At 33.5% G+C, this 27,060-nt stretch overlaps 1 protein-coding gene across 4 annotated transcripts in view; it reads left to right on the top strand.

Annotated features, from left to right (window-relative positions):
• SNTG1 (syntrophin gamma 1) overlaps positions 1-27,060 on the top strand; it is a 922,421-nt gene that overhangs the window by 745,498 nt on the left and 149,863 nt on the right. For all 4 annotated transcript variants that reach the window (XM_078072397.1, XM_078072398.1, XM_078072399.1 and 1 more), the window contains one exon: positions 9,422-9,460. In XM_078072397.1, coding sequence (XP_077928523.1) covers positions 9,422-9,460 — 39 coding nt within the window. The remainder of the gene's footprint in view (positions 1-9,421; positions 9,461-27,060) is intronic.

Here is a 27,060-nt window from a genome sequence, read left to right as displayed (position 1 = left end):
AAGTGCAGAAGAGTATAACATGAAAATTTATTGCAATAATAACATATTTAATGCTAGTGTTTTTATTAGCATATTATTACATATACATTAAAATATGTGTATTTCTGTTTACATATATAAAATAAAATTACCATCCTCTTGTGTAGATGATATTATCCTTTGTTCAATCAAGATTTAATTATGAACAGTTTCCCATGATAGTAATCATATTCTGAGATTACCTACTTCTATTGGACTAATAGGTGCTTAACTTTGCATATATCATAATTAATAATCATAATTAATAAATGGATTATTATTACTTAACATAATTAATAAATGGATGATTATTACTTAAAATATATCATTAAATAATAGTGCACTATGGATTTTGGGGGCATATTAATCAGTTAAAACACTGCTGATTATATCTTAATATAAGTACTTAGAAAAAGAATATGAACATTTTTTAGTCCCGCAAACCAAGATTATGTCTTAATCCAATCAGCTGGATCAAGGCTGGGTTGAAGTTTTGTAGGGTTCTGTTTATTTCTATTTTTTTTTCCTTTCCCAGTTCTATAGCCCTCCAGGCCTTTGAGCTGAGAGTACAGTCTATTCCTGGGAGCTCTCCTTAGCCGGCTCTGAATTCTCTTTGCTTACCTCTCAGCACAGCAAATTTCTAAAACTGTTGTCTGCTTTTGCATAATTTTCAGATTAATATTTTTAACCTTTCGTCCTGCCTCGATTTAGAACTCAGCAAATATCTTGAGGTGAAAACCAATTTTATGTTCAAAGCCCTACAGATCACAAATGCTGCCAATATTATCCTATGAGAAAAGTAAATTTTCTGCTTCTTTCTCTGTCTGGGCAAATTATGCTTCTCACTCTCTTCCAGTCCAATCCAGTGTCTACAGAAGGCCAGCTCACCTCTGTGTGCTCATCTGTCTGGGACCTTACCTATGCTCACCCTTGTGACAGTAGGTGCTCCCAGATGCCTTCAAACAAAATGCTTTTAGTCAGTTCACCACTCTATTCTAGTTGTTATCAACAGGAAGGTAGCTGTGCTTCATGCTTTCTCATCCTATTTAGGAACGTAATAATTTTGCTTTCTTTCTTAAATATGTCTACATTAAATATGGACTGCATTGGAGGCTAGTGGATGATATATTGTTCAAGTAATTTACCATTTGCTCCACTATTGCTCTCTGTTAAAATTTAAAATACAACCTTTATCATTAACTCAGTATATACATTTTAGATTCAATTATTTTTATTATTTTATTTTTATGTATTATGTTTTTATTAGTATATTTATTATTCAATATTATTTATTCAGTTAATTATCTGTTTAAAGCCATTGGCTCCTTTAGTTTTGCAGTGGTAAAACCCTGTTTTAATTATTGTAATTCTACATGCACTTAAAATTCTAAATGCACTTGAATAGACTTGGAGATTAAACTTAAATACTCTCCGATATATTTGACCATTTATTCTTGAGGGGCCCATAAAGTCTAAATATAGTTGCACTTAAATAATATCACCAGAAATTTTAATTTGGAAGAAATCTGACAGGAATGGATCTACATAATCTCCATATTTCATATTAGGTTAATTGTTATGAATTTTATTCTTAGGGTGATCAAAAGTATTTTGTTCCATTTCTGTACCTTTTTTTTTTTCAAACTGAAGAAGACTATTGGTTTGGATATATGTACATGGTATTCAAACACCTTAAAATCATTTTTAATCTAATTGTCTTGGGCATTTTTCATATAGTAGATTATCTTCCTCTAATGACATATGCATTCTGCCTTTTTTAATAGTCATATTTTTACATTCTATTTTTCACCATATTATCTGGGCTATAATTTTTAATGCCACTGTTAAATAATAATGATAAGGACAATTCCTTATATTCTTTTGTTAAATTGATTTCATATATTTAATTTTTAATCATGATATTTGTTAATTTGAAATAAATGTTGATTCTATATAATGTAAAAAGATCATTATTTTCTTATTTCACTTATTCTATTTCCTTTACCATTCTTTTATAAAGATTAGAATTGCGTTTTAAAAAATGGTTTTGCATATCTATTTATGAGATTAAATTATTTTTCTTCTTAACATAACCATCCCTTAGATGTGTTTCCATAAACCATACCTGGCTTACAAATAGGTTTTTGTATGTAGTCTTCACTGTCTTTGAAATTTAAAATAAATGTTAAAATTTACATATTGAGATTTGTCATAAAAATTAAATTTCCAGAATTTCTTTTTTTTTTAATTTCCAGAATTTCTGATAAAATTAAAAAACATGTTATATTTTGGCAGAGCAAGAGTATGTCAGTTCCTAATACCAACGGCTATCATTAGTCCAAAATATATATTAATGTAGTGATTTCCATTATTTTTTGCCTTTCTGTTAATTTTACTCATGTGGAAATCATTAACAAAGTGGAAAAATGGGGTTCCTTCAATAAATTAGAAGCCTCTGTAATAAGTATAATTACAAGGTTATACTAAGAAAGAAGATTAAATCAGATCCTAGTTAAAAAAGAATTAGGATAGCTAAACCAGTTACAGATTTTCAAATCAGAAGAGAGCCTCACATCGAGCCCTAGTGATGAGCTGCAGAATACCACCAATACCAGAAGGAACACTGGCATTATTTTGATTCATATCTAGGATTATTAATGAGTTTGAGAAGGTAGGAATATCATGCAATATCCCCCACAAGATGGTTAATGGTGATTGACAATACTTGCTAGGTAGTTGGACACACTGCTAAGCTAAGGGAAGATAAAGGCGGTGCAATTAAGGGTTATGGTGATGTAGAGATCTGTAAGCACATGCAATGAGAACAATGTAAGAATTAGACCCACAGGGAATACAAAAGAGAAAGTTACTGGCCAGTTCCACTAGGGTTTTCAAAACGTTTTCATGGTGGTTACTGTTCTTGATTATGTAGTAAAACAGCACAGCCTTTGGTGTCAGACAGAACCAGACTGTGCCATATTCAGGGTGAATTTAAAAGATGTTTAACTTCTGTGCACCTTAGGTAAACACACACACACACACACAGACACAAGACTAGATTCCTGCTAGGTGAAAAAGAAAAAAAAAAGAGAGAGAGAGAGAGGGAGTGAGTGTGAGTCAGAGAGGGAAAGGGACAGGAGAGAGAGTGTGCGTGCGCAAGAGAGCAGGTGGTGTGGTGTCAGAGAGAGGGTGTGTGAGTGAAGGCACCAGGCATGTATCCAGTAGTTCCATACAGAGATCTAGTATACAGATGACCCACAAGAGAGGCAGGCACCAGATCATGGAGGGATTTGAATGGTATGGGATTCTGCCAATTTAAGATTTGCATTTTTAAAATAGTGTCTTAGAAGTGTGGTATAAGTATTATAGAAGGGTATTGTTTTTAATCATCTCCCTTTTATCGAGAACATATAAAATTACAGAAGTGTGCACCTTCATCTGTGATATCCTTTTTTGTTACATGACAAATTGGATAATGAAATTCCAAAATCCCCTCTACAAATGAATGGATGCAGGTCACTGTCAAAAGTCAGGAAAAGCAGATGATAGGAAATCCTACTGAGAGGTTAAACAATAATTTACTGGCTAAGCACTGTGCTCAGGTTTCATAAAAAATTTTCTTAACAGAAATCTATTTAAATCTCATGGCACTCAATCTGCCATTTCTACTAATGCAGTAAATTCAATCTTGGTGATTCTTAGTATCTTAATCACTTCTAAATTAGAATTCAATCTTTTGGGGTAAATACTCAAATTCCAGTTTTCTCCTTTTCCTCGCCTTCTCCCTGCAGGAATAATGTATCACTTCAGTATTGGTCCCTGGAAACTCCTCTGTGGAGTTCTTCCCATGTGCTCTGAATGTCACCCTTTGTCCCTGATGCATTTCCTGATGTGTGTGATCCCACCAACACCTCCAGCTCACATGTCATGAAGCTTCTTCTTGTCTTCCAGCACTTCTATTATTTTCTCATCAGCCTGGCAGGCATGAGAAATTTTGGATTCTGTTCTTCAGATTAAAACACTTCCTCTAGCTGGAGCTATTCTATCATTTTGAAACCATGCTTGGTATGGGGATTCTGTGAGGACTTGGGGAAGAGAGTCCAAAGCTCTCCACTGGGATTTCCCAAACTAATTTGTGCTTTCTGTGTCTACTTCCTCAAAATTTGGCCTGCCATGCCAAACAGCAGGAGCCCCAACTCCCCTACCCCCATCTCTCTCTCCATGCTTTTGTCTCAATCCAGAAACTATTCTTCCTGTGAGATAAGAACTTGCTATTAATCATCAGGCATTCCTTCCAACTTTCATATATGGTATAAACTAGGTTTGAAGCCGTTAGAATTCCTTTAGACATTCAAAGTTAATAATCTAGAAATTTATTTTCTTTAGAAATAACTTGCTTTCAAGACTAAGTTAACCTCAGAGAATTTGATTCTTTGTTCTGAGATATTCTGTCTTTTCATTTGTTCAACAAACATTGATTGAACACCCACTAAGACCTAGACAATCTTTTACATGTAAGAAGTAATGTATGGAATAAAACATAAATCTGTGACTTCATGAACTTTTTTCTAAAGGGAGGGAGCAAGCAGATCATAATACAAAAATATAATAAAATAAATAGCATTTAACAATGTTAAGTGGTATGTAAAGAAAGAAATTTAAAGAAGGCCATTTATAATGGGGCACTATTTTAGACCTTTATTCTGCTACTTCTAAGCCTAGAGGTTTATGACTAGAGGTTTATGAAGAAATATCAACTTTCTTTTTCGCAGCATGGTAACTTAAAAGGATTCATTTGTTTTCTTTTGGTCCTTTCACCCATTTTAAAGAAAAATTTTGTTCAGGTAGCTATTTGTTAATCTCAATTTAAAATTATTCAACATATTCCCTGGTTAGACCATATGAACACAGATTAACTAGGAAATCTTTGCAGCTTTCCATGGATTATCTGCATTGTAAAAACATAGTATGCTGTAAATGAGTGCATGTTTTTGTGCTGTAGCCCTGAAAATATCTGTCTCTTTTATTTTTTGAGGTACTGTGGTTTTCTACTTAGAAGGAAATGTCCCAGTGTGATTCTAGAAAAATGGAAATTAAAGTACTATATATTGTTTTCTTGAACAAATCTGGAAGAGCTCATTTAAGCATATGATGGCATAGGTTTGATTTTGAATAACAATTTTTATTGAATGCCATTTTAAGTAGATACTACACAAAGAAGTGTCATTTGATTAACCTCAGTCATGTATTTTATGTCATTCATAGAACTAAAACCACATGTTGGGGGAACTTAAAGATAGAAGAAGGTAGAATTTCCATTCTCAAATGGACTTCAGTATCCTAGGAATCAAAGATAATTCCAGAAATGACCCACTGAGTTGGGCATTATCCTACCACAATTGCACAATAAAACAAAAATAAGTTGATATTTGATTTTAAAATATTTGAATTTCATACCATACTTTTATAAAACTTATGTTCTCAAATAAAATAAGAAATTATCACTCCTAGATTTTGTTTCCTTTGAGTAGGTCACACCAACCTGAATCTAGATATTGTTTTTCAAATATGTAGAAGTCATTAAACCAGTTAGTACATTTGTAAATAACCATGGCATAGAACTTCTTGGAGATGCAAAGCCTCTTGCTTTGGACATAGCACTCTCAGTCTCAGCTCATTTTGCTGTAGTCATCTTCTCTGTAGGACAATCATGTTTTACTGCCTGATGGAAGGCCAAATCATCTATTTCTTGAGCCATTGTATTAATTTTCCTTCTTTTCTGGAACTCTCTATAAAGTTTTAAAGTATCTATAAATCTTCTAGAATAGGTCACATAAGTTTCATCAGATTTGTAAAGAGGTATGTGATTAAAAATGATTTATAGAAAACCTTTGCTGTCTTTGAAATAAATGTCTTTCCCTAAGGTAGCAACATAAATTCTAATTCTGTATTCATCCTTGAAGGTAGAATATCTACATAAATAAAAGTCTTCTGCTTGGGAGATTTATTTATTCTTCCCTCCCTCCCACCACTCCTCCCTCTTTCTCCCTATTATTTCTTTATATTATGAGTACTGATTCAAGTATACTTCCTACTTTTATTAAGATGTGAGGGGCTCCTGAAAAAAAATACACAATGCAAATTGTATCCTCTTATACTTCCACATAGACATTAATTATATTCCACATTCTTAGCTTAAATCAACATGATGTTAAAACATTGAGTGTTTACAGATTTATCTTTGTCTTTTGGACTAAAAGCTGTAACATGGATTTCCTTCATTTGAATGCATTTTACTTGGTAGTTTTCTACGTCACTTGCTGTTTTTGTAGAATGACAGGTGAGGCAATCCTGGTCAAAATCATACTCTGTTTCCTTTACATTCTTAGGATTAATAGCTTTAAGTAATCTTGCTCCATAAAGAGCTAGTTTGATGTGACTGCAGTTATGTCCTTTCATCTTTTCAAGACTTCATGTTCAGACACTGACTCTTTTTGTTCAAGATTATATTAATTTTTCCGCTTCTCATAACACAAATTATTGGTTCTGATAATACATAATTAACATTGGTTTCTAAGAAGTTTAATATTAAAAACATATTTTGGACAAATTTTAATTTTCCTTATTTGAAGAGCAGTCTAAAAATGATGCAGAGAATTTAGGATTTCCACTATTTAGAATTAATATTGTTGCCAAATGCCAACAATTTTTAAAACTTTGCTCTATGAATGCATTTAAGAATATATTATTTACAGTTTGGTATTTTATTACATTTAATAAATTAAACATTATTTCAACCATATAACATTCAGGTTTATTTTTAAAAATAAATTTAAATTGTCATTTATGTTTCCAATATTTTTATCTTATCAAGCTATTTTATTGATATGATTTCTTATGACTACTAAATGAGTAATTTAAAACAATATACTTCTAGCATTTAGCATTTTCTACATTGAGTGTTTATTTATAATCGAGGTTTCCTAGAATATGCTTGTAAATGTAAAAGTAGGCATACTGTTTCCAACTGATAAATACTTTCACATCTGAAGGAACTTCAACTGATTCCTTATCCCTCTAACTGTGGCCTGCCTGCAAGTGATTGAGGCTCTGTAGGTGAACAGTGGGCAACCTCTACTCTGGAACCCAGCCTGGTTCACACATGGTTGTCACTCACTTGGTCCTTGAGTATATAAACCCTAACTTAGAGTGCCCAAGAAAACAGAAAGGTATTTGCAAAGGATAGTAGAAAAAAGACATCTTTGTTTAACTTCTTTAAAACATTCTCATTGTTGGGGCACCTGGGTGGCTCAGTTGGTTAAGCATCTGCCTGAGCCTCAGGTCATGATCTCAGGGGTCCTGGGATCGAGCCCCTGCTCAGCGGGGAGCCTTCTTCTCTCTCCCTCTGCCTGCCGCTCTCCCTGCTTGTGCTCTCTCTCCCTCTCTCTCTATCTCAAATAAATAAAAATAAATAAATAAACAAATAAATAAATAAAGACATTCTCATTGTCTTCAAAAGAAATCCAAACTTCTTTTATATTAATTTTATATATTATTATTTATTATATTAATGATAATCATCACTTATTGAGCTCTAACTTCAGGACATTTGCTTTTTCATTTAATTTTTCCAACAAATATATGTGGTTAATATTGTTATAGGCATTTTACAAAAGATGGAAATCAGACACAGGATAATTAATAACCTGTTTAATGATATTTAGTAATAGTTACAGCTGGAATTCAAACCCAGGTCTCTATGACTGTAAAGCTTGACAATGTTATTATGCATCTATATTGTGGCTCCAGCCCTGAACTTAAGTTCACTCCACACTGTAGCCACTTGGACTCTTCAGACTCTGTAAAATAGCCCCATTATGCTATTGTCTCAGCTTGGAAAGACTTTCGTTTTCATGTTCCAGCACTTACAGCACCATGACTCACATTGGTCGATCATTAAAAGGATTTTAGAAATGAATGAATGACAGTCTCCACACTTTTCTTTGCATTTATCAAATCTATACATGTATGTGCATGTGTACATTTACGTACATTACTGTGGCCTGAGCATTGTTACAATTATTCAAATTATTCAGACTTTTTTCAGATTAAAAAATTAAAAGTTACAACGCCAGATAGTTCATGCTGGAAGACAAGAGTCCATGCAAAATATTGGTAGAATTTTACAATTTTTTATAACAATCCATAAGAACTAGCAAAAAGCATAGTTCCACGAAGTATTCAATATGGATTTTTTTTTTATCGATTAATAAAAGATGTTTAGGAAGCTGTTTTTTCTGTCTGTGTCTCTAAACTATCCTGATTTTAGTTGAGGATACCAGTAGTTTTAGAAATTTCTTTAGCTGATTCCTCACCAAAACAAAAACTATTTTGAAATGACTATAGCAATGTAAGAAAGATGTATGTTTTTTGTACATGTCCCTGTGGAAATCACATAAATCTTCTCAAGTTTTCTTTTCTTATCTATTTTAAATGACACATATGTTGCCAGTAAGTCTTTTCTTGTACATGAGCCATTTAATGATTCTCCAACTTTGTGCACCATATCCATTAAATTTCCTGTCATTTCACATTTATCAGTAAGACAAAGGGAACCGAAACTAACAAAGAAGGAACAATAAAATAACTCAGTAAAACAATTTCTGAGTGAAAACAGTCTGTGTTTAGTGTGGTATATGATTATATCATACAGAGTTAGCATTCTTTAAGTTATCTAGAAAATCAATGAAAAATAAAAATTAGTTTTAATTAGTAAAAATTCTGTTGAACAAAGACTTTGTGTGTTAGAAGGTCATTTGTCTAAATCTGATATTCATCTTCAGTTGGATTTTGAAGTTTGTTTATGTGAAAGAGGAAATCCTTTCTCCGAAGATTGATTTTAAGTTGTTTTGAAATGTCACTCATTAAATTATCTTAAAGTAAATATTATATTTTATTTAGGGTCCCAAATGAAAATATTTTGGCACATGTACTTTATCTTTTAGTATTTGAGTATCCTATTTCCTCTGTTCCCTTGAGTGTTAAAATAAATTGAATATAATATTTCAAAATGAAGAAATAAATTACAAAAGTTACTTTCTATTCTCCATAGGTTGTCATTTAACATTATATGGAAACACAAGCTTTTCATTTTTCATATATGAAAAAATTATTAGATGAAAATATTTTTCAAAATGTTTACATATCAAATTTGGAATACTTTTGATAGCCAAAATTTTAAAGAAAAATTGTAATTGGTGTTTGACATGCAGTGATTTTAGTATGTCAATTTAGAATATCAGTATATATGAACTCACTAAAAATAGAGTCTTATAAAATTTGGGGGCTCTTGTGTAACCTTATGTTTATTGTTCTCACTTTTATTATTTATTTATTGTTGCAGATTAAAAAAATCAACAGAAACTTTCCTGTAAACCAGCAGGTAAGATGGAAAAATATTTGGAGAGACAAATCATATATTTCTTTCATTTTATCAATTATCAAAGATAATCTTGATTACATTTAATTTATATGTGGAAATAATTGGCACTATCATTTGCTCTCCAGGAATATACATAATTTATTAGACTTCTTTCATATTATGTGATATATCTGTTTCTCTAATCATATTAAAAGCAGTTTTAAAAAATATTTTATCTAAGTAAACTAAGTCAAAACTCTATCTGACTGGGGCGCCTGGGTGGCTCAGTTGGTTAAGTGACTGCCTTCAGCTCAGGTCATGATCCTGGAGTCCCGGGATCGAGTCCTGCATCGGGCTCCCTGCTCAGCAGGGAGTCTGCTTCTCCCTCTGACCCTCCCCCCTCTTATGCTCTCTCTCTATCTCATTCTCTCTCTCAAATAAATAAAATCTTAAAAAAAAAAGTTTAAAAAAAAACTCTATTTGACAAAATACATATATTTATTTAAATATAATGTTGAAGACCTAGGAGAGATATCTACATAAGATAGTTTGACTGTATCTTAACATGTGGGAAACCTATTTTATTTTAGTTCAAGTTAGTTAACATATAGTGTATTATTTGTTTCAAGGGTAGAATTTAGTGATTCATCAGTTGCATATAACCCCCAGTTCTCGTTACATCAAGTGCCCTCCTTAATGTCTTTGATCCAATTACCTGATCCCCTGACCCACTTGCCTTCCAGCAACCCTCAGTTTGTTCTCTATAGTCAAGAGTGTGCTTCTCTCTCTGTTTTTATTTTTTTATTTTTATTTTTTTTAAAGATTTTTATTTATTTATTGAGAGAGATAATGATAGAGAGAGAGCATGAGAGGGGGGAGAGTCAGAGGGAGAAGCAGACTCCCCGCTGAGCAGGGAGCCCGATGCAGGACTCGATCCCGGGACTCCAGGATCATGACCTGAGCCGAAGGCAGATGCTTAAATGACTGAGCCACGCAGGCGCCCCCACAAATAACATTTATTGATTGGGTTCTCCATCTTATATGGGGACAGTCTGTGGAGCCTCCAAATAATTACCATAGTAACATGAAAGGTCATTGATCACAGATCACCATAATAAATACAACAATAATGAAAAAGTTTGAAATATTGCAAGAACTACCAGAATTTGACAGATACACAAGGTGAGCAAATAGCACTGAGAGACTTGTTCAACATAGAGTTGCTGTAAGCCTTCAATTTGTAAAAAAAAAAAAAAAAAATTGTGGTACCTGCAAAGCAAAACATGATAAAGCAAAACTAAATAAAATGAGGTGTGCCTATATTCAAGAAAAACAGCTGAATCTTGGTAAGACAGTCAGTTTTGTGGTATTTTAACTTGATCTAGTTCCAGTGCGTCTTCTCCAGCAACACAGGGACCCTGAAATTGGCAACTCACATTCCCAGGGCAGCCTGTCTGCTCAGACCTACTCATTGTCTGGTCCTGCCCCAGGCATCATTTGAAACCAGCTAGCTTAAGATTTATAATCTAATGAGATGTGTATTTCCTTCACTCATTTAAGCTTCCTTGAAATGTGTGCATCTGTGTATAATTTTTAATCCTTTTTTTTTTTTTTAAAGATCTTATTTATTTGAGAGAAGGAGAGAGAAAGAGCACAAGGGGGGGAGGGGCAGAGGAGAAGGAAAAGCAGACTCCCCGCTGAGCAAGAAGCCTGACTTGGGGCTTGATCCCAGGACCCCAGGACCCCAGATGCTTAATGGACTGAGCCACCCAGGTGCCCCCTGTGTGTCATTTTTAAGCAAAATATTCTATTAATGAGATGGCAATTTGTTTTTATTTTGGATTTCAAAACCCAGGTTCTTTTCAATAGGAAAGAAAACTTTTATAAATGTTGACAACAAAACAGAGTCACATAATCTGGGGTAATGAACCGGTTATTGTTTTAGTCCATTTCATAATACTTGGTGATAAAATATCATGGCATTCTATGATTTAAAGGAGAATTCTCCTCAAAATTAGTATTTCCCTATAAATGAATTCTTGTAAAAGCAACTAGCTTATAAATCAGTGTGAAAAGATAGTGGGAGAGGTTTCATAGGAAAAAGAGGACAAAAAGTATTTTACAGTTGAACACACACCAAATTATGCACAAAAATTAGTTACTATAATGATAAAATTAACTACATTTTAGAAATCTTGGAAGAGAGTTGTTTAACTGGTGGGAAAATACATTGATGAATCAGTAGATGATAGGATGATAGGATAAGATAATATATATTATATAGTGTACACAGAATTTTGTATTAAGGAGAAGGCACTGATGGGGAAACAGTGGAACACTTAGATATGGGATGGGATCATTTGTACAGTTACAGGCAAGGATGAACAGGTAAAAGCTCAAATTTCCATGAACTTTCTTTGCAGCAATGTTTCACCTGTAGAAGTTGCCTCACAAAGAAATGCTCATAAAGAATTCTCGTCAGGATTTACTATTACTTTTCCAGACTTAAAATGACATTTAGATCCTTGCACATTCCAATTTGGGAAATACAAAATCCAGCTTGAGAGGAGACAGCTTGTGCATAGCCAGTGGAGGTGCCTAATCTTATCCTCCCTCAATCCCACCCTTACTTCATCCCCAGCCTTCTTTCTGCCACTACAGATCGGTTCACATTTTCCAGAATTTTATATAAATGACATCATCAGTATGTATAATTATTCGTCTGGCTTCTTTCACATAGCATAATTATTTTTAGTTTTGTCCTTGTTACCTTATGCGTCAGTTCTTCATTCCATTTACTACTGAGTAATATTTCATTGCTGGCTGTACCACCACTTATATAACCATCCATTCACCTGGTAATGTACATTTGTTCTGTTGTAAGCAAAACTTACACTAAAGTGTACTACAGATAAAGCTTCTATAAATATTTATGGACAAGTCTTTGTGTTGACATATGCTCTTATTTTTGGGGGTAAAATACTAGTCACGGAATAGCTGGATAATATTGGGGTGTATGTTTTCCCAGCTGGCCATTTGTCATACTAGCTGTGTAAAAAGAGTTCCTGGTACGGTCAGTTTTTAGATTTAGGCATTCTAATAGAAAGACCAGTTATGATCTCTCATTGTGGTTTTAATTTGCATTTCTCAAATGACTAATAATGTTGAGCATCTTTTCATGTGCTTATTTGCCATCGATATATCTTCTTTTGTGAAGTGTGTATTCAAATATGTTGCCTCAAATTAGAAGTTCTTAATTATGATGAAGTCCCATTTATCATATTTTAATGGATCATGTTTTTGGCATTATATTTAAGAAATCTTTGACTAGGGGTGCCTGGGTGGCTCAGTAAGTTTTTTTTTTTTTTTAAAGATTTTATTTATTTATTTGAGACAGAGAGAATGAGAGAGAGAGAGAGCACATGAGAGGGGGAGGGTCAGAGGGAGAAGCAGGCTCCCTGCCGAGCAGGGAGCCCGATGTGGGACTCTATCCAGGGACTCCAGGATCATGACCCGAGCCGAAGGCAGTCGCTTAACCAACTGAGCCACCCAGGCGCCCCTGGCTCAGTAAGTTAAATGTTTGCCTTCAGGTCAGGTCATCATCCTAGGGTCCTGGGATCGAGCCCCTCATTAGCTCCGCATCATGCTCTCTGCTCAGTGGGGAGCCTGCTTCTCCTTCTCCCTCTGCCATGGCCCCCTCCGCTTGTGCTCTCTGGCTCCATCTCTCTGTCAAATAAATAAATAAAAATCTTTAAAAAAAAAAAAAGAAATCTTTGACTAATCCAAAACAGAAATTTTCACCTATGTTTATTCTTAGATATTTTTGTTTTATAATGTTCTCTCATGTCTTTATCTATTTGGTGCTAATGCTTGTTTTAAGACTGAGGTAGAGATGCAAGTTATTTTTAAATTAATAACTAATTGTTTCAGTGTTTGTTGAAAATACTATTCTTTATCAAATGAATTGTTTCATGCTTTTATCAAAAAATAAATTGATAATTATGTGCAGATGAATTTCTGGACATTCAATTTTGTTGAGCCGGTCTATTTACATATTTTGACACTAATATCACACCATCTCAGTTACTGTAGCCTTTTAATGTCATGAAATCAGGAGTTTAGGTTCCTTAGCTATGTAATTCTTACATGAAATTATTTTAGCTACTTGAAGCTCTTGCTGTTTCTACATTTTAAAAAAAATCAAATTGCCACTCTATTTTTAGAGGTATTTAGATTTTTATAGGGATTGCTTTGAATCTGTAACTAAATTTGGGAAAGTTGACATTTACCAATATTGAGTTTTGAGATCCTTGTACTGGGCATATCTCTCCATTTTTTTAATTTTCTTTAATTTCTCTCAGAAATAGTTTTTATTGTTCAGTGCATAGATGTTGTATATATTTTACCAGATTTATCCCTAAGTAGTTCATAATTTTTAGATGATATAAACATTTTAACATTTCTTAAATTCAATTTCTAGTTTTTCTTTGCTAATGTAATAGAGATACAAATGATTGTTATTTTGATTTTGTGTTCTTTAATCTTGCAAAAATCATTCTAATTTCTAGGATCTATAGCTGATCATGTTTGTCTGTGAATAAATATATTTTTAATTATTCCTTTCCAACATAGGTACATTTTATTTTATCCTTTATTGATTTATGGCAATGTAAGATTCTCCAGTAAAATGCACACTACATTTGGTGAGAGTGGACATTCATACTTTGTTTCTGATCTTTGGGAGAGAGCATTAAATGTTTCAACATTAAGTATGATATGCCCTTCATCATGTTGAAGAAATCCCTTTCATTATGACTTTGTTGAAAAGTTTTTATCATGAATGAATGCTAGATTTTGTCAAATGCCTTGTAGTCTATTAATATGGTGTATTATATTATTTTCAGAAGTTAAACCAATCTTTCATTTTTTGGATATACCCCACTTGATCAAAATGGTTTAAGTTTTTTATATGTTATTGGATTCAATTTTCAAAAAAGTTGTCAAGAATTTTTGCATATACGTTTCTGAGATATTGGTTTGTAATTTTCTCTTCTTTTAATGCCTTTATGTGAAATTAAATTTGATGTGCTATATTTTCACTTATTTCATTCAAGATAGTTTCTAACTTATTATTGTGTTCTTATTTTGCCCATAAATATTTGGAAGAGTGTTGTTTAATTTCCAAATATTTAGGGATTTATATGACCTAATATCAGAGTAATTGTAGGTTTAGAGATTCAGTTGGGAAATATTCACTCTTCTTGAATTTTCTGAAGAAGTTTGTGCAGCACTGGGATTACTTTTTCTTTAAGTATTTGGCAAAATTCCCCCAGTTAAGCTATCTAGACCAGGAGTTTTATTTATTTGTAGGTTTGTAACTAAAATTTATATTCTTTTGAAAGGATAGGACTATTCAGGCCACTTGCTTTTTTTTTGAGTAAGACTTGGTAATTTAGGTCTTTCTAGAAATGCATGCATTTTATTTTAATCTAAGCTGTTAACAAAAATTCATTATTCTTCTCTAATATATATTTTAAGAGTTCTAAATTCTTCTTAAGTAGTGTTTGACTGACTCTCCTCAAGTTTGATATGTTGTATTTTCATTTACAATACACTCACAATATTTTGTCACTTTATTAGTGATTTATTCTTTTACCCATGGTAGTTTAGAGAAGTGTTTAATTTCCAAATGTTTTTGAATCTTCCCTATTTCTTTCTGTTTTTAATTTCTAATTTAATATAGATTTAGTCAGAGAGCATATTTCATGTGATTCCAAATCTTTAAATTTCATTGAGGTTTATGTTATAGTTTATCCTGGAACATAATACATAAATGTTTATAAAACGTATGCATGTACTCTGTTCATTTGGGGTAAAACATGTTTTTCAAATGTCAGGTATGTCAAAATGGTTGATAGTGTTATTTAAGTCTTATATATTTTTACCGACTTTTTGATTAGTTGTTTTATCAAGTATTATGATAATGTCTAATTCTCCAACTATCATTATTTAAAAAAAATTTTAGTTTTGTCATTTGTTCATTATATACTAGGTTTCTACATTTATAATTGCCATATATTAGTAAGATACTGATTTTTTTGTCATCATGAGATGTCTTTTCTATATTTCTTAGCCTAAAGTCTATTTTCTCTGATGTTAATGTTGCTGCTCATCTTTCTTATGATTCGTATTTTTTTAAAGGTTTTTATTTTAATTCCAGTATAGTTAACATACCTTGTTCAATAAGTTTCAGGTGCACAATATAGTGATTCAACAATTCTATACATTACTCAGTGCTCATCATGATAAGTGTACTTACTTTTTAATCCCCATCACCTATTTTACCCATCCCCCACCCACCTCTGGTAACATCAGTTTGTTCTCTATAGTTAAGGGTTTGTTTCTTGTTTATCTCTTTCTTTCTTTTTTCCTTTTGTTCATTTGTTTTATTTTTTAAATTCCATATATAAGAGAAATCATATGGTATTTGTCTTTCTCTAACTTATTTTGCCTAGCATTATACTCTCTAGCTCCATCCATGTAGTTGCAAATGGCAAGATTCCATTCTTTTTTATGGCTGAATAATATTCCATTATGTATCTTTATCCTTTCTTCTATCAATGGACACTTTGGCTCTTTCCATAATTTGGCTATTGTAAATAATGCTGTGATAAGCATAGGGGTGCATATATCCTTTTAAACTAATGTTTTTGTATTATTTGAATAAATACCCAGTAGTGCAATTACTGATGGTAGGGAAGTTCTATTTTTAATTTTTTGATTCTTATTTTCTTACTGACTCCTGTTCTAATCTTTTACATTCCATCTGTTCTCCATTAGTGAAGTTAAAGCATGTTTATTCTAGAAAGTGTAAAGTTGGATCTTGCCTTTTTATCAAAATCTGAGTACAAGATTAGAATCCATGAGTAGGTGTCTGATGGTAATGATGGAAAAATTGCAGAGTTTCAGGTGAGTCTCAAAGTATTAATCTACTAAATTCAAATCCACAATTTCTGTATGTAGAATGTATATGAAAGACTTGGGTGAAGTTAAGCTTGTTGTGATGAGACGTGTAGAGTGGTATCAATAGCTCAAAATTTCCTGACTTTAGGTTATCTTGATTTTGAGATTTGGAACAAAAGAATATCTTCCTTGAGCTTGTGTATTTATCACCAAGATTGTATTTCTTGTAAGAAGTCAATGATAAATTGCAATTATATTCAAAAATCCAAATAAAAAATATGAATTCGATGATTTATTATGGTCAAGTGAAATACATAGAGACATAGAATATGTAAGAAAGTACATTTTAGCTATATTATCTCATACCTTAATGAACTGGTGAATACAGTTATTTTTTGAAGCACAGATACCATCAGTTAACTGATATATTTATGTTTTTTTAAAAATTTAATCATTTAAAATAAAATCTTTAAAAAATAAAATTTAATCATTTAAATATTCAGATATTCTCATACTATTGGTGAGTGTGAATTGTTATAGTTTTTGGAGGGTAGTTTTGTATTATGTATCAATATTATTTGGCTCAATACTAATCGTCTTTAAAGGATATTGTGAACAGAAAAAAATTACATATAATAGAAAAATTAAGACAAAACAATTGTGACATCAATAACGGAATGGTTACATAATTTTTTACAATCATTCTATGGATTATAATAGCAACAAACTCAAATAGTCCTATATGCACAGAAATAAAAGTTCAAAAATAAACATTCACACACAATGATTTCATCGTTTGGAGTCTTTTATGCCTATGTGCACAGGTTTCTTTTTTTTTTTTCAAGTTTTAGGATGGTTATCTATTGAGATGGTTAATCTTGAATGTTCTCTAAAAAAGCATTGGAGCTGATGGAGAGATCCACTTTCATGTTTATTTTATATATTTTATGTGTTTGACTTGTTTTTAATGAACATATATTTAGATATTATTTATTAGCTTAAAAATGAAAAATAAAACAGAAATAATCACATATATAGTTTATTACACAAAAAAATAAGAAAATCTAGATAGGATATATACTTTTCTGTGACATAGCAATTCTTAAACTTTCAAGTTTAAACTTTAACCCTTATTTATATTTTGAAAAAATACCAACATATTTCTGAAATACAGAAAAAGAGCACTTGATATTATTAAACTTGAAGGAGATTAATTCTTTCTGGATTAGAGTGCCTACAATCCTCATAGCAGGAGAGTCATGCCATTTACAATAACAAGGAATTGAGAGATAATTTTCTTTCACCAAATTTGAAAACATTCCTGATTTGTTCATTTTCATTTTCATTCTAAAAAACGAAATTAGAAATCTAGTGGAAGAATTAATTTGTGAAGCCTCAAAATATATTCCGACAAATTGACATACAGTGGAATGTCATGATAACATTTAAAGTTATTTTTAACTACTCAGTGAGCCATGACCTATACTGAAATTTGCATTTTAATTACATAATCCTATCCACTGAGGCATGAGTGATTTTCATACACAGTTTGAACAACAGACAGATTTAGGAGAATGACTATGCTTAATACTTGTTTTAATGATTGAAACTGTACAATTTTTAAAAAATGAAATTTGTTTGGATTTCTTATACTCTGTGTAATAGTTTATTTTATCCCATGAGCAAAGCAATAAATGCAGCATGTATATCAAAGCATATTAAAATATAATAAAATATTAATGATTACATAGTAAAAAAGCTTAAAAATTTATAATAATGTAATATTTTAAGATAATCAGAAGTGTTGAGGAACAGTTATTTTCTCTAGAGAAAATGATATAGTACATTTAGAAGTTAGTAAATATTAAATAGTCTATGATAATACATTGAAAGGAAGGAGATCTAGAAGCAGAATAGAACTATGGCTGGAGGAAGAAAGACAAAAATAAACACTTATCAGTTTATTTTGACATTCTGTTCAATTAGAGCATTTTGGGGCTTCTGTGTGGATACCACTACACCTTCATAGTGGACTTGAAAAGATGCTGAAGGAGAAAGTATGGACATGCTAAGGGCATGGACAATAGACATCACAGTTTTGATGGGTGTTAGATTACTTGTTAGAGGTAGAGAGAGGAGAAATTGTCATTTCATAAGATCTCTCCAATAACTTCCAATCACTCTGAATAATACCCAAAGTCTTTACAAGAAAGCATCATTCAGAGTCCCATCAAGAGACAGAAACCACACTAGGTATTTGAACAGAGAGCAATTTAATGTAAAGAACTAGATATAAAGTATTAAATAAGTAACTGAAAAGGTATAAAGAGATTACACAAGGGTTATCACAGAGGTAGCAGAAAGCAGCCCACACACCTAGGGCTGAAAGAAAAAAGGAAAGAGGCAGTACCTGAGTCAGGATACTCTAGAAAAACAGAAACAATATAATATATATTTTTATTGATATATATATTACAGCTTTGAGACAGAATTCCTTCTTCTCCAGGAATTCAGGTTTTGCTCTGAAGTCCCTCAACAATTGGGAGAGGCCCACATTATGGAGGGTAACCAGCTTTACTTAAAGTTAACTTATTGCAAATGTTAATCATATTACAAAATAGCTTCACAGGTAGGAGTAATTAAAACATAAACACTTAGATGGTGTTTTGAGGAAATGAAATTCAGATGTATGAAAAGAATAGAGCATTGTTTGGCTAGCGCTGGTGTCTCTGAGCTAGAAGAGGGACCCAGTGGAATGGCTCAACAAATCTGGTCATGAAAACATTGGAAAAACTGTAAACAGGATACAGTTGCTGGTATAGGAGGTAATTGCTGCTGTCCAGGTGAAGAAGCCTTTCTGGGGTAATGTTCACAGGAAACATGAGCAAGCAGGAAGTCCACCAGCAGTAAACAGGAAGCAGTAGAGAACAAACAACAAAGTCCCTTCTCCAACCTTGCTGTTTCTTTCTTGAGCCCACCTCCTCTGCTTCCCAGAGTACACAATGCTAGAATCAATCAGCAAAATTTCATCAGTGTAGTAAACCTGAGTTATACTGTGCAGAATATCAAGATGAGCAAGCTCTCTGTGGACTATACTATAGAAAAGAGCAGGAGAGTTGACATTCTCCTGACACAAGCTTGTGGCAAATATACATGACCTGCCTTTTTTTTTTTAAGATTTTATTTATTCATTTGAGAGAGAGAGTGAGAGAGAGAAGGAGCAGGGGGAGGGGCAGAGGGAGAGGGAGAAGCAGACACCCCGCTGAGCAGATAGCCAGACTTGGGGCTCGATCCTTGGACTCCAGGATTATGATCTGAGCCGAAGGCAGACACATAACTGACTGAGCCACCCAGATGCCCCCATGACCTGCCTTTTGGATACCAGTCAAAATTATACCCCAACTCTTCATTCTCTCCTTCATGCAACTCTAGCTGCACTGTCTTCTTGCTTCTCATCTATCTTCCTAAGCACACTCCTAACCGAAGGACTGGGCATTTGCTTTTGCTTCTGTCCACATGCCTTTCTATCAGATAAGCACTTACTTTAGTCACTCACTTCATTTAGATCTGATCAAATATCACTATTGAGCACATTTTTCCAGAATATTGTAACTAATATAGCAACTCAATCACTCCATGGTTCTCTATGCCACTCACCTTGTCTTATTTTTCTGCTTATCACTTATCACTGCATACAGTGATACTATACATACAATACTATACAAGTGATACCGCACTGTTCATCTGTTTACTTCTTTATTATATACCTCACCTGAAATAATACAAACTTGTAAGAGCATGGAACTTGTTTGTTCACTGATCTTTGCCTCAGCCATCACTGTACCTGACATATTGTCAAATCAAACTAACTTTTTTCAAAGAGCAAATGAATCTTGGCATGCATAACCCAAGTGTCAATGTGACAATGCCAGTAAACTATGGTAAGAATTTCACAATGTGCTCTAAAAAAAAAGAAAGAAAAACCTGAATTTGTGACTCACTAGGAAAGTCAAGATAATTTAAGAATATAATATCCATAAAAACAGGGGTTTTGCTGCTCTTTTATCTTTGTACCCAGAATGCTAGAACTGTTTGATAGACAGCAACTTCTCAATAATTAAATTAATTAAGAAAAGTCAAAGCAAAAGACAGTACTTATTTGTGCCTAAGTTGTTATAATGTTTATTTAAAATTTTATTTATAATGTTGTGGGTTTTATTGTAAAATTGTAAAAAATTATAAATAACGGGAAAATAGTCAACAGAGAAAAAAAAATACCACCACCATAACAACGATGATAATAGCAACAAAATACCTAAATCTAAAAACTGGTAATTTGTTGTAAATTTTCTGTGCATTTCCTTTTTGTTAAAGAATTTTATTTCCTGTGTGTTCATTTCATATTTTATATCTTAAGCATTTCCCCTGTTATATTCATGGTTGCTATTTTAAAATCCATATAATATCATACTATTTTCTCATCATTTAGTAGATTTTTCTCTATGATAAGATATTTCCCCCCCCAAATGAACTAGAAACTTATTTTAGTTTTCCATTGCTGATGTAGGAAATTACCCAGAAGTAAGCAACTTAAAATGATAAACATTACATAAGCTCACAGTTCTCCAGGTCAGGATTCCTCCATAACTTAGCTTGTTCCTCTGCTCAGCGTCTCCTAAGGCTGCAATCAAGTCGTTGGCCAGATGTGTTCTCATCTGGAAGCTTGACTGAGATAGAATCCACTTCCAAACTCATTAGGTTATGGGCAGAATTCAGTTTCTTTCAGCTCTATGACTATGAGCCTGGCTTCTTACTGCTTGTCAGCTAGAGATTTCAAATACTAAAAACTACCTGCAATCCCCTATCAAGTGGCCCCCTTCATAAGCTGTTCACATGTTCACAACATGGCTGTTTGCCTCTTTGAGGCCAGCAGGTAATTCTCTAGAGTGTGCCAACAAGATGATTTTTTTGCTAGCCAAATATTCTATTGGTTAGAAGCAAGTCACAAGTCCCTCAGGGTAGGAAATTTTATAAGTATATGACTACGTGACTCATTTGCAGTCACCTGTGTATGTGTTCACCACAAAACTCCACAAAACAAATGACTAATTCACAAACACCCAAAAAATAAACCCAAAATTTACTTTGCTATTTACTTCTTACATAATTTCAGTGTTTCATAGTTATTTTCTCATTGGCAGATGAATTACATTCCTATGGCTCTGTGACAAATTACCTCAAACTTGGTGATTAAAATAACACACATTTATTCTCTTATAGTTCTCTAGGCCAGAAGTCAGATATGGATTTCACTGGGCTGAAATCAAGGTGTCAACAAGGTGCACTCTTTACGGAAGCTCTAGGGAAGAATCCATTTCTTTATCTTTTCCTGCTTTTAGAGGCTGTCCTCCTCATGGCCCCACTCCCATCACCTCATCTTTCCCTGTTTTCATTTCACATCATCTTTCTTCTCTCTGCTCTCAACTCTCTCTCTACCTCTCTCTCATAGGGATGACTGTAAATACATTTGGGCCTACCCAGAAAATGCAGGGTAAATTACTCATTTCATAGTGCTTAAATTAATCACACTTGCAAATTTCCTGTTACCATATAAGGTAACATCCACAGGTTCCAGAAATTAGGACATGGATATTGGGGGCAGGGGGGGACACTATTCAGCCTATCACACAGCAGGTATTCAAAATTGGTGTGCCTATTTTTTTTTATTTTTTTAAATTTTATTTATTTATTAGAGAGAGAAAGAGATAGAGAGAGCACTGAGCTGGGAGGAGAGGGAAAAGCAGGCTCCCCATGAGCAGAAAGCCCAATGCGGGACTCGATCCCAGGACCCTGGGACCATGACCTGAGCCGAAGGCAGATGCTCAACTCACTGAGCCACCCAGGCGCCCGTGGTGGGGCCTATTTAAATGACAACCTAATTTTTAGCTACTTTCAAGGGTAACATCCAGCAAAACAAAATGAACCACTAAACTCTGTATGTCCTCACTCTCATCCACCCCTTTATTGATATTATTTCCAGGTTTTAGTGGACTTGCCTTTTCATTAACATCATCTAGATTTCTCCTGAAATAAACACACTTTCATTTTTTTTTAAAGATTTTATTTATTTGACAGAGAGAGATATAGCGAGAGCAGGAACACAAGCAGGGGGAGTGGGAGAGGGAGAAGCAGGCTCCCCACTGAGTAGGGAGCCCGATGTGGGACTCGATCCCAGGACCCTGGGATCATGACCTGAGCCGAAAGCAGACGCTTAATGACTGAGCCACCCAGGCGCCCCACACTTTCATTTTTTTACAGTCTAATTGTTAAAGTTTAGAAATCACTGAATGTAAAAACAGATAATTACTTCACTTCCCAAGGGCAACCACTATAAACACAGTTTTTCCCATATTTGTCTTATGCATGTGCTTGTTAATTTTTTGTACAGTAGCATATTGTATGTATAACAATGTTTTATCCTGTACAACTTCACATTTAAATTATGTGCATATTTCCATTCTCCATTATGGAGATTCTCTACTTTGGAGAATTATAGGAGTCATGCTCTCATTAATAGCACTATGATAAATATCATGGCACATGCAAGTGTTCAATGATTCAGATATGAATTTGATATACATTTTAAAAATGGATTTTTATTTCAAATATGATGAATATTTGAAATTCTTTTAATAGTAATAGCAAAAAGGGTATACCAGTTTGTAGTACCTGTACAGTGTGCGTGAGGGATTTCTCTGCCTTCATCTCTGAGCCAGCATAGGACACAGGGCTCAAAGAAAGCCATATCAGTTTGGGCCTCTTGTCCATTCTACTAAATGCCCATTATCTTTTTCCTTTCAAAGGCCCCTGATTTAACAGCTTTCTACTTGGAATGTAGTGGTTCATAATCTTCAGCTTCCCTCCTAGACATATCTGTGGTAAAGTAATATGGTTCTATCAGTTTTCTATTGCCACCATAACAAATTAACACAAATTTAGCAACTTAAACAACACATATTTATTACTTTATATTTCTGTAAGCCAGAAGTAGTACATGGTTTCATCAGGTTAAAAACTAAGGTTCTGGGAGGATTGTGTTCTTTCTGGAGGATCTAAGGAAAAACTTATTTCCTTGCTCAAACTTTTCCAAGGTTCTTGGCAGACTGCAGATCCTGTGGTTATAGGTCTGAGGTCCCCAGTTCCTGGCCGGTTGTACCTTGCTGGCTGTAAGCTGAGAGACATTCCATGATTCTAGACATCGCTGTATTACTTGGCTCTCTTCTACCATATTCAAAACAAGAATAGTGATTGAATCCCTCTCATGCTTTGAATCTCTGCTCTTTCTTCTATCACATTTCTCTGATGAATTCGTCTGCCACCATCTTGTACTGTTAAAGATTTATGAGATTAGATTGAGCTCATGGGGATATTTCAGGATAATACCTGCATCCCAAAGTCCTTAACTTTAATCATATTTGCTGAGTCCCTTTTGGCATGTGAAGGAGCATATTCACATGGACATGTTTGGAAGGTAATAATTATTTCCACCATAATGGAGATGACAGGGTAGATAGCATACATAGCTTTTGAAACTGGACACAGCTCATATTTGCTGTGGGCCTTTTAAGTTTTTTACCCTTTTTGGACTTCCATTTCCATATCTGTAGAATGGAAATAGTGATTCTGGTTAAGAGAAGCAAACAGTGAGCAAATACATATTTATAGGGAAAGTATCAGGTTGTCCCATCTAGAGGAGATTGGGGGCCATTTTAGTCTGTGTATTGAATAAAGGTCTCACCTAGAAGTGAGACATGCCTGGGAAAGATGTAGAGGAATGAAGCAAAGTTCTAAGTCAAGCCTGTTCAGGGGGAACTGATTTTGGGTTTCTCCTAGAATCGAATAAAGTTATTTTGGCTAGAGTATACTTGATGACAAAGAAAGTGGTCCCAGATGAGCCTGGAAAGGTAGGCAGTTACTAGGTCATGCAGTGCTTTGCAATCCAGGGCAAGGGGATTGAAATTCATTAACTGAAATGGAAAGACAAGAGGGTTAAGTGGAACTGTGAGCATAAAGAGATACCATTATTTGAGATGCGGTTATTTCATGAGAATTTTACTTTCTATGCAATTTATTTTCATTGTGATAGTCATAATTTTATACTGTTTAAAATTTTTCAAGGAAATATAGCATTCTTTGAGATATGAATCATATTATGTCACATGCATCCCTCTTGGGGCAACAGCTCATATATTCAGAGGTAAGATAAAGCATCCTCACCACAGAACTTGAGTTATCGCCATCCTGAGATATAGGTACAAAGTGATGGATTCATGTAGTAATATCACAGGTCTTCCAAAATGTAAAAGATGTAAGGGTGGGGGAAGGAGGCTCTTGTCCCTTATTTCCTTTCAAATATTTGGTCCAAGCAGATTTAAGCAGGGGTTTTACTAAGGTATTATAGCCGGTCTTGGTTAACAATGATAAAAAGCAAAGATGTATTATCGATGGTTTTCTAATTCTTTAGAGAACAGATAAAATCAAGAGGATAATTAACAGGTCTTAATATAAACTTAAAAGTTGATCAAAAAGAAGCTGTTGAAATTTAATTCTACAGGGGCGCCTGGGTGGCTCAGTCGTTAAGCGTCTGCCTTCGGCTCAGGTCATGGTCCCAGGGTCCTGGGATCGAGCCCCGCATCGGGCTCTCTGCTCAGCAGGAAGCCTGCTTCTCCCTCTCCCACTCCCCCTGCTTGTGTTCCCTCTCACTGTCTCTCTGTCAAATAAATAAATAAAATTAAAAAAAAAAAAGAAATTTAATTCTACAACCTAAGAAAGCAAAATGATAAGAGCAAAGCCTAATTTGATCAATCATCCTGACAAGTATATATTGATGACTTATGTACATATACAACACTGATTGATGTAGAAGTTAATTTGGAAACAAATTTTAACATTGTTATAATCTAAAAACATTTAATTTTATTTTGATTATGTAAAACTCTTAAGGATTATGGAGAAAAAATGATGAAGTACATCTCTCAGATTTTATATCCAGTTGCTTTCCATCTTGCTTTCCTCTGCTGCAGCCACTCTGGTATACTGGCCATCTCTCAAACACACTGAAGGTTCTCATTCTCAGGTCTTTGTGCTGATTTCCATCTGCCAGCAGTGTTCTTCCACCTGGTATTCCCATGCCAACTCTTGATCTGCCTCAAGAATATGCTCATAGGTGCCTTTCTCCCTGAGCCTACCTGACTTCTCTAATTAACCTACTTGCAACCACTTTATCCCATGTCCTGATCTATTTTTTCATTCCTCCAGAATATTAAAAAACACAGTAGAAAAACATTTATTAGTTTTATCAGGTATATCCTAAAGAGCCAAAATAGAGCTCAGTAATTATTTGCTGAATTACAGAATGCATAACATTATATAAGTAATGCTAATTATATTTTCATTACTTCCAAACACTTCAACTTGTGTAGAGTTGATCCTGTTATAATGACATATTTTTCTATTAATCTGTATTTTCTTTCCTCAGATTTAATTGTTACAGATAACTTAGAAAAAAAAGTGGGTATGTGTATTGGTATGTGGTTGGTATTTGTCCTTATTGTCCTTGGGAACTCACCATCATATTTTTTTTTTCAATTAATCACTTAGTGAGGATATCTCATTCTTTGTGAATTAAGCATCAGATCAACTTATATTTAAAAATTGCATGTTGGCAATGATATTTCCATATTCCTCTTGAAACTGTGATTTTGGCCAAAAGGAAAAATACATCTGAAAATAGCAAAATATATAGAATTACAAAAATAGTTAATAAGATATCATAAATGAAATCAAATTGAAAAATTGTGCCAACGTTTTTTGCTTTCTTGTTATTTCAAAGACTTTAGTAGACTAAAATTAGTTCCTGAGGACATACTAAATTAAGAATATTTGAATAATTAAGGGTTTGGAGAATTTCAATTATATATCTCCAAAACTAAATATATCTCCTCAGAATTAAATATTTCTAAACTAATTGGGGGATGTTTTGTATGAACATGTTTATTGAAACTCCACCTTTAAGGGTTTTTTTCTTTCTGAATTGCTTATTGTTATACTACAGAAATGAAACTGGCCTTTATGGGTTGACTTTGTGTCCCGCAATTTTGCTGAATATGTTTATTAACTCTAAACGTTTTTTTTTTTTTTTTTCCAGTAGAATCTTAGCATATTCTACATATAAGATCATGTGGTCTATGAACAGATTATTTTACTTCCTTCTTTCCAATTTGGAAACATTTTATTTATTTTTTTCTTGACCATTTGCTCTGGCTAGAATTTGAATAGAAGTGGTAAAAGCAGTAAACCCTGTCCTCTTGCTGATCTTACTGGGAAAGTTTTCAGTCTTTCATCATTGAGTGTAAGGTTAGCTGTGGGCTTCTCTCGACAGTCTTTGTTGAGGAAATTTCCTTCTATTTCTAGTTTGTTGAGAAAATGTGTTGGATTTGTCAAATCCCTTTTTTTCTTTTTTTTGGGCATCAATTGAAATGATCATGTAGCTTTCCCCTCATTCTGTTAATGTAGTTTATTACATTGATTGATTGCTTTTCATATGTAGAACCATCTTTGCATTCCAGGAATAAGTACTATTTGGTCATTGTATATAA

This window comes from Halichoerus grypus, chromosome 5 (assembly GCF_964656455.1).
Source record: "Halichoerus grypus chromosome 5, mHalGry1.hap1.1, whole genome shotgun sequence".
Taxonomy (NCBI): domain Eukaryota; kingdom Metazoa; phylum Chordata; class Mammalia; order Carnivora; family Phocidae; genus Halichoerus; species Halichoerus grypus.
This window is presented reverse-complemented; position numbering and strand designations above follow the sequence as displayed.